The 10,452-nt window shown below is 52.5% G+C and overlaps 1 protein-coding gene across 3 annotated transcripts in view; it reads right to left on the bottom strand.

The window, feature by feature from the left end:
• Positions 1-1,713: 1,713 nt before the first annotated feature.
• XXYLT1 (xyloside xylosyltransferase 1) overlaps positions 1,714-10,452 on the bottom strand; it is a 164,996-nt gene continuing 156,257 nt past the window's right edge. For all 3 annotated transcript variants that reach the window (XM_025876407.2, XM_025876418.2, XM_073895357.1), the window contains exon 4: positions 1,714-4,840. In XM_025876407.2, coding sequence (XP_025732192.1) covers positions 4,444-4,840 — 397 coding nt within the window. In that variant the 3' untranslated portion in view covers positions 1,714-4,443. The remainder of the gene's footprint in view (positions 4,841-10,452) is intronic.

The raw sequence follows: 10,452 nt of genomic DNA, 5'->3' as shown, positions 1-10,452 counted from the left end.
ACACAGTCTGTGCCCTCAAGAAGCCCACAGGTCAGCACGGAAACTGGTGGAGACTCTCAAGCTGGGCCTGGGGCTTCTCGGCGTGTTCTGGAGGCTGGCCAGAGCCAAGGAGGAAGAAGGAAGAGGGTTGAGTGGGAGCATCTTGCTTTTTCCACGGACACCCCGGTCCCTGCTGTCTACAAGGCCCTGTCTGGGAGGTCAGACCACTGGCCGCACACCAGGCTCCATGCTCCTGCTCAGGCCTGTGCGGCAGGGAGTGGGGTTCGGGGGAGGGCTGCAACAAATCCTACCTGTCAGGGAAGGGGGACTGCAGAGGGGGGAAGCTGGTGCTCTGGGCGTGGAAAGGCCCCTCAGGCTCTGAGAATGCAAGGTGCTCGGTGAGGCTGCCGAATGTCCGTCCACTCAATGTGCCCTGCGGGGCACCTCCACCAGGCCTCCCCAGCTGGGAGCTCCAGACTCAGTGCTGCCCAGGCTGAGACCCGTGGGGCATGGGTCCGTCTACAAAGCGGCTCTGCCTGGGAGGCTCTTTGGAAGACAGTTGCATAAGCCAAACCTAAGACAAGGCTTCAGCTGTCATTGCTATCGGGGACCACACGCAGAGGGGCTGGGGCTCGTGGATGGCACTGAGTCTCTCTGGATTGAAATTTCTCCCATAGTTTGTCTGCATCCCTCCGGTTGCCTGTTCAGACTGGGGGGAAAGTGTGCTAACCGTACCTCGTGAGCGAGTCTCCATTTGAATGGTCATAAATTCCAAGCTGGTGACTGACGAGTGGAGGTGTGGAGGTCTTGCGTTGGGCTTAGACTCCCTGCCACACACACGCGTGAACATAGATGGATGCATACAAGTGTGGGTGCCGGGGGCAGGGGCGCTGCTTGGAGCTAGTCCAACCCCCGATGCCCTTGTTTTTACAGAGCCAGACACTGAGCCCAGAGAGGGAAGGGTTTATCCCAGGACCCCTGACCTCCTGGACATACCCAGGCCTCTCCAGGGTGAGTGGCTCACAAAAAAATCAGACCACCTACAAGCAAGCGTCTGGTCATCCATTGGGCTGAGGGAGGTACCACCAACCCATTTAATGTGCCCCAAATGGCTGTTGTTTATTATTTAAAAATAATATTTTAAGTAGTAACTCTAAGAATCCCCTTGCATCTCTGTATTATTTCCCTGCTTACCAAGCCCTTACACATCTCCTTCTTCCTACAACAGTCCTTTGACGGAGCTCTCATTACCAGTGTCTCAAAGTGGAGAAAGAGGTAGCCTTGGTTGTCCAAGATTGCCCAGGTGGCGAGGGCTGACCATGGATTCAAAGGCAGTCCTCTCTTAGGTGTGAGGTTCTCTCTACCACACCATTGCTTGGAAATTTCTGCTTGCCCTGCCAAACTCCACTTGCAGCCAAACCTCTGGGCTTTGCATGTGGAGATCAGCCAGAAAGTCTTAGAATGAAGCGAGGTTTGCCCTTAGTCAAAGCAGGTGCTGTGAGGCACAGTGAACTTGCTCCCTTGGCCCACAAACTGCTGCTGTGCTCTGGCTGGAGGCCCACTGACCCAGCACACCGCTCTGGGGCCAGAGGAGATGTTATGGGGAGGGATGCGTAGTTAGGCTTTGACACACATACAAGAATAAATCTCTCCGCCAAGCCTGCAAGCTTTCCAAAGGCCATTATCATTTGTGTACACACACAAGATGACAGAAACGAAAGCAGAGGCTAGAGATGCTATTATTAGGTCACTTTTATTCAGAGAACTAGGGCATCCATAGGGAAAGTTGAAAACCCAGAGCCTACTCAGCCGAGATTATGTTTTCTTACAGGTGATGGTAACCGTGGTCAACATGAGCTGTAGAGTAGCCAGGACGATACTTGCCTGTAACTGGGGGGGTGGGGGGGGTTGGAGGGGAGAGGCAGATGGCGGTGGCTACAATTTTATAGCATTTATGATTACAAAAGTAATTAATATTCAGAAATATCAAAATAAATACATATGAAGATAGAAAGCACCTTAATCCTTCCTAGTACCTAGAAATGTTCTTTTCCGACTTCTGTTCCACTCATTCCTATAGGCTTATGCAATGCAGTGAAAGTTTTCATGAGGCAAAGGAAACACAGCACAATTAGTCATGTTTGCACTGCATCGATTATAACAGGATTCCAATGAGGAACCAGCCGTCTAAGAGCTGTCCAGGAGTTGTACCCATTGGCTTTGCTGGGCCGGCTGGATTTCCTGTTGAGTGTCATCTTGCTGTTCACCAAGGCGACTGGTGACAGAGGCGGGGAAGCTCCTGAGGAGGTGATCTCAACGGTAAAGGAGGAGATGTGGTTTGGCTTTTGCCCATTTTGATCAACAAGTTCATTGTTCTTTCTTTGCACTAACAAAGGACTCTCGTAGCTACAGAAACCCTTGAATTATAGAAATTAATGTCGGAAAAATACCTTTGTTATTATGAGTCTAAAATTCTCTAGCATTTTACCCACTTTTTCACATTGAAAAAAAATTGTTTTTAGTGTGGTGTTTGAAACATATGGTTTTTTAGGATTTGAACTAATTAAATACAGTGGAACAGGCTCTCTTTTTACATATACGCATACACACAAATATGTAATTTTACAAAAATAAAGTGAGGATCATACTGTACATATAATGTTATATTTTGCCTTCTTTACTTAACAGCACATTGTAAGCATTTCCCAAGGCATTAAATATTCTTGAAAAATACGATTTTAATGCCTAAACTATTTTATTATATGGATGTAACATAATTTATCCACTCCCCTAGTCAACATTTTAAGTTGATCCCAGTTGTTTTCTATTTAAAACAACTGGTGTGATAATGACTCTCTATCCACATCTCTAGTTATTTTCTTACAATAAACTTGAAAATTGGAATCACCTTCATGAGGTTTTCGTGAGCATTATCAGTTGTGCATAAATCCCCCAATACAATGCTCGGTGCACAGCAGGTGTTCAGCAACTAGCAGCTATAAATAGGAAATCAAGTACCTAGGAGAACAGACCAATTCTGCCGGAGCAGAGGCAGGAGAGAGACGTGCTCCGTTTGGTCAGGGGATGATGTAACCGGACAGTTTGGAGTAAGGAGGGAAGGGGCTGTTCTTGCTTCCAGGAGATGATTCTCTAGTGACCCCGATACGACCCGGCTGCCCTCCCCGTCCCCATGGCCAGGGAGCACGCTAAGCTCCGTCATGTGGACGTTTGCGGGGGGGGGGGCTCTGAATAACACTGACTGCACTCTTGATTCAGAACCTCCAGGTAGCCGTAAACTGTGATCAGAGAAGAAACAACATAATCATTGTGTTCTCAAAGCTTGTTTATTAGCTATTCTCACTCATGGTGAAGAGAAATAAGAAAGTGAATGAAATGGAAATCAAAGGAGATGAAAATCCAACCACAGTTCTTCCCCGAGGACCTCTGCTGAACTAGACAAAATGCACCGTCAGGGGCTTCGTGTCTGCATCTTACAAGGGAACTCATTCAGAGAAGAACCTAATTTCTTAGAAGGAACAGGGTCTAATAGGATGCAGTAAGAAAAATCACAGGATGATGTTTTAAACAGAGACTGAATGCCTATCAGTCTATGAGCGACCCCCCTTCGGAGCCACCCGGTTATGTGCAGAAACTGAGGGGCTCCTCTTTGGAATGCATCTTCTCCATCCAGACGACTCTATCTCCTGTCCCTGGGGGTGGCCGAGCTCTGTTCTTTGATGGAGGATCTGACTTCCGAGCACCGTCTGGTCACCTGAAGCCGGCTGGGATGAAGGAGGGATAATGAGGTTCTGGGATGCGGCTGGGAGCGGGAAGCTGGGGAAGCTACAGTAATGAGGCCGGGTTTCTCAGGTGGGCCGCGGCTGGCCCTGCAGGCCCTCCCCGAGCGGGTGGTGACCTTCACACCCCGACCGGGCAATGTGGGCGTGGTGGGAACAAGCACACAGCCTCCTACGGTGCACGTGCGGAAGGTGGGCATTCACTGGATGCTTCAACTTGGCGCTGGCTGTGAAAACCCTGGCTCGCTCGTTCGGCGCTCCCTGGGAGCCCTAGCAGTACTGTTTGTTCCTTCTGGCAAAAGGGAAGCTTGTCAATTTAAAATAAATTTGTATTTGGTCTAAGAAATGCCGGTACTTGAAAGGACTTCCATTGTTTGGGGGCTAAGGGCACGAAGGGCCATTGTCTTTCCTTTCTTCTCTTTAGGCGCCTGTGTCCGAGCCCCCTGGAAGATGTCTGTGTGTTGGCCCTCCACCATGCCCGGCCCCCCGCAGAGAAACGGCCCCGAGCACCAGCAACGCATAGGCCAGTCCTCCCTGGGCGGGACAGCGGCAGCACCTCGTCCGGGAGCACATCCCCACGGAGGTTCGGACGCCAGCCTGGGGCCGGTAACAGGGGTGCCCCTTGGGCTCCCCCGGACACCCAAGGGCACGGCAGACGGGGATGGACCTAGGCGTCCGGGATGGGGGTGTTGCAGTTCCCATGGTAGATCTTGACGTGGCCCTCACACCGGAAGTAAGCCTCAAAGACGTCACTGTAGCCGTGGTCCCTCCACCAGGTGCAAAGCTGCCGGTTCCAGGTGCAGTCCAGCACGTGGAAGAGCTCGGGGTGCTCCATGCCGATCATGGTGAAGAAGTCCTGGTCCCCGAGGTGGCCGCGGAAGCGGTACTTGTCGGCCAGCCGCTGCACATGGGCCGGCTCCAGCAGGCGGCTGTAGAGGGCCGACTGGCGCATGGCCTCCAGGTTCAGCAGCATCACTCCGCTGTTGAAGCCGGGCAGCCCCTCGGGGGGAGGGTTCCCAACCCGCGTCTTGGGGTTCTCGTGGCGGAACTGCCAGAATGTGTGCCTGGGAAGGGGAAAGAGAGCAGATTTCACTGGGTTTGTGCGGGTAAAACCGTCTGCCGGCCCTATTTTCCTGGGTCTTCACAAACAGCCTGGAGAGAGATGCCATTTTCACTCCAGTTTTACTGCTCTGAGAACTGGGAGGTTCTTAGGTTCAGAATCGGCACCACACCACCAGAAAGTGGCACAACTGCACTCAGACCCAGGCCTCCTGACTCCAAGCCTCACGGTCTTCCCATAGCCTCTGCTCCTTCAGGAATGCAACATTGCTAACGTTTGTATAGGACTCAGCAAGCAGCGGGCACTGCACAAAATCAGCTTATTTCCTCCCCTCCACAGCCTATGAGACGGGTGCTCTCTGGGATGGTCTGTCACTTCCCAGCAGAGGAGAATGATGCACAGAGAGGTTCTACAGCTTGCCTGAGGTCACACAGCTAATGAGTATGCAGCTGTAGAACCAGGGACTAAACCCAGGCATCTGGCTCCAGAGTCTTTTTTTTTTAAGATTTTATTTATTAATTTGAGAGAGAGAGAATGAGAGACAGAGAGCACGAGAGGGAAGAGGGTCAGAGGGAGAAGCAGACTCCCCGCTGAGCAGGGAGCCCGATGCGGGACTCCATCCCGGGACTCCAGGATCATGACCCAAGCTAAAGGCAGTTGCTTAACCAACTGAGCCACCCAGGCGCCCCAGAGTCTACTTTTTAAGATGGCAACAATCCTGGTAGAACTTTCTATCCCCTTGTCTTTGTGATCTTTTTCTTTTTCTTTTTTTTTTAAAAGATTTTATTTATTTATTTGACAGAGAGAGAGCAAGCAGGCAGAGGGAGAGGGAGAAGCAGGCTCCCCGCTGAGCAGGGAGCCCGACATGGGGCTCGATCCCAGGACCCTGGGATCATGACCTGAGCCAAAGGCAGATGCTTAACCAACTGAGCCACCCAGGCGCTCCTCTCTTTGTGATCTTGAAAAGGAGAGGAGAGAGGTGGGGGAAGTACTTCTGAGCAGTAATCTGGTAAAGCGGTAGAAAGCTACATGCAGGCTAAAATAAACTGGGTTTCTGCTTTAGAACAAGCTTCATTTATTAAGGCCCAAGCCTCGCACTTCTGAAAGGCTGGACAGGGGTTGGAGGCCTGAAACACAGCTCAGGGCCCACACGTGTGGGTTAGAGTGAAAAGCAGCTGGGGAAGAGCCAGGTAGAATTATGGCTATTTTAGAGGGAACGTCTCCTCAGTCTTCTCTCAAGGCAGATACGGAAATCTGATCTAGGTCTACAGTTCATGGGGTGTTAGCGCCAGAAGGACCCTTCCAGGTCTTCTATCCAAATGCTTCCATTTGGAGAAGGGGAGACAGATCCAGAAACCTCCTTGTGGGTGACATGGTCAGAGCGCCAGCCACTCTGTTCTCCAACCTCCTTAAGCTCCCGTGCAAGTTCCCGTGCACGCTGCCGGGGTGGGCAGCGGCAGGACACAGAGGGGGGGCCTGGGCTCCCTGTCGCCAGAGGAGCCTGCGGCCTGCAGGACGGCAGGGAGATGGCAGGCCCTTTGTTGTGGGCAAGGGGCAGGAGCGTAGTCCACGTTACACCACATCCCACCTATTTTTACCAGCTCTGCCCCTTCCCTCGACAGTCCTCGGGATGGGGGATGCATCGGGGCAAGCCAAGTCTGCCCCCAGCCTGCAAGTGCCACCCCCTGAGCCTCCCAGAGGTCACTCCCCCAACCAGCCACAGGGCAGGATCTGTGTGGTGAAGCAGCCGGGGCAGGGGAAAGAAGAGCAGACCCCACGGCAGCCACAGAGATCCATTTCCCAGTTCCCACACACTGCTCTGTGTCTGGGAATCAGAGAGACCTTCCTTGAGGTCTCGTGTATCACAAAGGGCACCAAGAGTCTGATCCTGGTAAGGGGAAAAGCATTCCCTCTGGACATTCTGACAAGCGGAATAACAGGTCTATTGTTTGAATTGTGCTGTAATTGGACTGTGAGTGGAACAAGCTCTGGCGCCTGCTTGGTGATAACAACCTTGGCAAAAATAAGCTTCCAGAGCACACGGAGATGCTGGAGCCCTTCTAACCACAAAAGCCTGCGGTGATGGGATCACAGGGGCACTGGAATGTGCTCTGGCAACTTGGTCCATTTTGCCATATTTCTTCCAAATGGTTACCTTCGGGTCCAGGTTGCAAGCCACTAACATTCTACCAAATGAATCTGGGCCACCACAGCATGGGAGAGGAGGAGCCCTCCAACCAGGAGGAGGGGAGCTTTACCGCCAAGGCAAGGATTCAGCCTTCGGGGAGAGAGGAGGAGCATTCACCAGGGAGGGGAGGCGTGGGAGAGGAGACATCTGGAGTAGACAGGCAGGGCTGGGCCTGTGGAGGCCCTGGACACCTCGAGGCCATCATCCTCCTTCCGTTCTTCCCCCAGGTCTCGTCTCTCCCCTTCCCAGAGGACCAGGGGAGGGCGAACAGAGCACAGGCTGGTGGTCAAGTCCGCCCTCCCCGATCTGTGAGGCCTCTCCAGAACCTCAGCACCTCGCATGGCGCCCACACGGCGGGGCCTTCAGAACATGAAATTACTTGACAAGGAATGATGGAAAGGTCGGTGTGGCTCAGGCTACGTAGCCTTCGGTGTCATCTGGAACCAGGACGGGCAGGAAAATGTCAGGACACAAAGCTGCAGCTGCAGATGGAAAGCGAGCCGCTGCACCGAGCACTCGAGCCCCCAGGGCCACATTTCTCCGGTGTGGTGAGGGACCACGAGAGGGTGCCCAGGGCTTTTCAAAGGGCTCAGTACAGTCTCTACTCTTGAGCAAGCTAGGGAGTGGAAAGGTCATCCACAGCCCTGCGGTACTCCACGGAGCTTCCCCATCTCTACCAGACTGACCTGCTACCGAACTTGCTGGGCTCAGGACAGCAGGGCCAGAGGCAGAGAGAGAAAAACGAGCATCCTTCCAGGTGGAGCCCATAACGCAGGTGGCTCTTTGGGAAGCTCATGCCTAGCCCTGCCGGTGCTATCAGCACAGAGAGGCATTTTATAACAAAGCCAGAGAGAACCAGGTCTGGGACATCAGCACATTACGATTTGTAAGGAGAAGCGAAGGAGGGACAGGAAATTGGAAACGCAAGCTGCCCAGGATGTCTGCTGAAGCAGAAAAACAGCCTGAAAGTGAACCAGTGATTCCCTAAGTACAAAATTATTTCCAGGGTGCCCTTGTTTAAAGCATGCCTACTGCTTCAGAATGAACCCAGACAGACAGAGCAGCCACTTGGAGGGAGGTGGGTTTTCCTGGCTTCCGTGTTAACTGGTTTGTGTGGAGGAACCACACCGGCCTTGGGGTGGAGAGGACACAGAGATGTGGAGGGACCGGAGCTCGCGAGCACGGGCGTGGTGGTCCGGCCGGTTCCTTAGCTGCCGCAGCACAGCGAGAACAGCAAAGCCCTCTTCCGTCCCCCACCTCGGCTCCTGGGCAGCGCGGGGACGTCACAGCCCGCATTCTCACAGGTACGGACTAGAGATCCCGGGTGCGTCAGGGGCAGGCCCGACTCGAACTCGAGGGCTCTGGTCTCTAAAGTCCCTTTCATCTGAGCCTCAGATTCCATGGGCTAAGGTTCCCGGGAGCAGCACTTGGATTTCAATCTAATTTCTGAAGCTGGCTGACACTGCCAAGGCCACGGCCTCTGGGGACCTGGCTGGCAGGTGAGGCAGAAGCTGCTGGTGCCTCGCTGGGAGGGGGTCAGACCCAAGAGCCTCTCTGAGGGGGGGTCAGAGAGGGCCCCAGACCCTCGCCTTCCTCACAGGGCCTGGGGCTGATGAATATACACTCACAGGGCACTGCCAGTGGTATGTGCTGAGGTTGCAGGAGCCTCTGTATGAATGCAGGTATCTGGTTCCGAGTCCTGGAGCTTCCAGAAGTTTCTCAGATTAAGCTCCAAGCCCACAGTCCGCCAAGTTGCCCTGACTCATCCTGGACTTGGGCCTCTGCAGAGGCTTGTCTCCATCCTCCACTGTCACCCGGACACGCCCATTAGAGGGGACAGGATTTCTTCTTCAGAAATAACTTCAAATGTGAAAAAAGCCCTCATGGAGGCAGTCCACTGTAAATACTGAGTCTTTCCACAAATCAACGAGGCTTGTTGGGAAAATACAAATTAAGAAGCTTCAAGTACATTCTTCCAGGTATGGGCAATGAATTTCCTAAATTTGTTCTATTGAGTATGCCCTAACTAATACTCATTAAAAAAAACTATTAAAAACGAGTACACTAGTTTTCATGAAGAAAACCCATCTTTACGGAAAGAGGTATTTGAAATCATTTTGAAAAGCAAAGTCATTTCCTCCCTTCAAGTCTTTCCCGGATGATCATTGCCAAGGTCACTCCAACAAGTCTCTCAACTAGAGAGCCTGGCCAGAGAACCTGGGAAAGAACGCATGTTGTCATGAATAACCCTTACTCCTCCCACCACCCCAATCCACAGACCCTCCTGCCCCCCTATCTTTCCATGATTTTCTCCTGGGCTGGTCTTTCTTGGATCCTAAGACACACAGCTTTCCACTTTCACTTCCGAGAGGGTTGAGAAGAAAGATGGGAACACAACAATGAGCCTGGGCAATCCGAATCAGGCTCACTAAGAAGGTTCTAGAAGCCCGTGCTGACTGAAGCTGAGTTCAAGCTGCTGGTTTTCAGGCAAAGAGGGCCCCATTTTCTGAGGTTCCAAAGGACAGTGTCATGTGTGGCCCTTCTCCTCCCTGTGGCTTACCCCTCAAGTGTGCATCAGAGTCAAGTGCAAAGTCACCAATGAGCAAGCAAAGCTGGGCCTCTTCCCAGAGGAAGCATGCCGTCTGGATGCTGTCTAATCAGTGGAGGCTGGAATCAGGAAATACTCCCTTTATGCCCATGCTTGTTCCCAGGACCAATTAGCTCTTGTTTGACTTGGAAGGGACCCTGTTTTCTAGTCCTTTGAGAGGAAAGGCCAGGAGTGAAGAGCAATGCTCAGTAGCCCAGTGTTCTGTCCACCCCAGGGCCTGCGAAGTGACCAGGGGACAGTTCTGGGTGATGTGGGGCTGATTTCGGAGGAAGGACAGTGTCTCTCGTTCCTGCCTTGAGCTGAAGTCCTGGGAGATGGGCACAGACTCTCCAGTTCTTTAGGGGAACCATGGCCCTGGGTATCAACCTGGAGACGACATAGACTGCCGACACTGTGAGGCTTTAAACGGCCATTTCCGGGGCGCCTGGGTGGCTCAGTCGTTAAGCGTCTGCCTTGGGGCTCCCTGCTCGGCAGGACGCCTGCTTCTCCCTCTCCCAGTCCCCCTGCTTGTGTTCCCTCTTGCTATATCTCTGTCAAATAAATAAATAAAATACTTAAAAAATAATAATAAATGGCCATTTCCCTAGGGCGTTCCTCACTGTCAGGAGTCACAGCTGCCCCTCAGCAGGATCTCTTGCTAGCAAGTCAGGTCTCTAGCTCTGCTGGACAGAAACGTTCCCGAAGTCACATAGGCTAGTGGTGGCAGGACCAGGATGAGAGGGGTCCCTCCTGGAACCACAGGCTACCAGAACCTAAAGACTCAGGAAGATTCTTAGTTCACCTGCCTATTTTACAAATGAGGACACTGAGGCTCAGAAAT

The sequence above is a fragment of the Callorhinus ursinus genome, unplaced genomic scaffold (genome assembly GCF_003265705.2).
Source record: "Callorhinus ursinus isolate GAN/ISIS: 27379988/994484 unplaced genomic scaffold, GSC_fseal_2.0 scaffold1, whole genome shotgun sequence".
Classification (NCBI taxonomy): Eukaryota; Metazoa; Chordata; class Mammalia; order Carnivora; family Otariidae; genus Callorhinus; species Callorhinus ursinus.
Note: the sequence above shows the minus strand (reverse complement) of the source record. Positions and strands in the feature narration are given on the sequence as shown.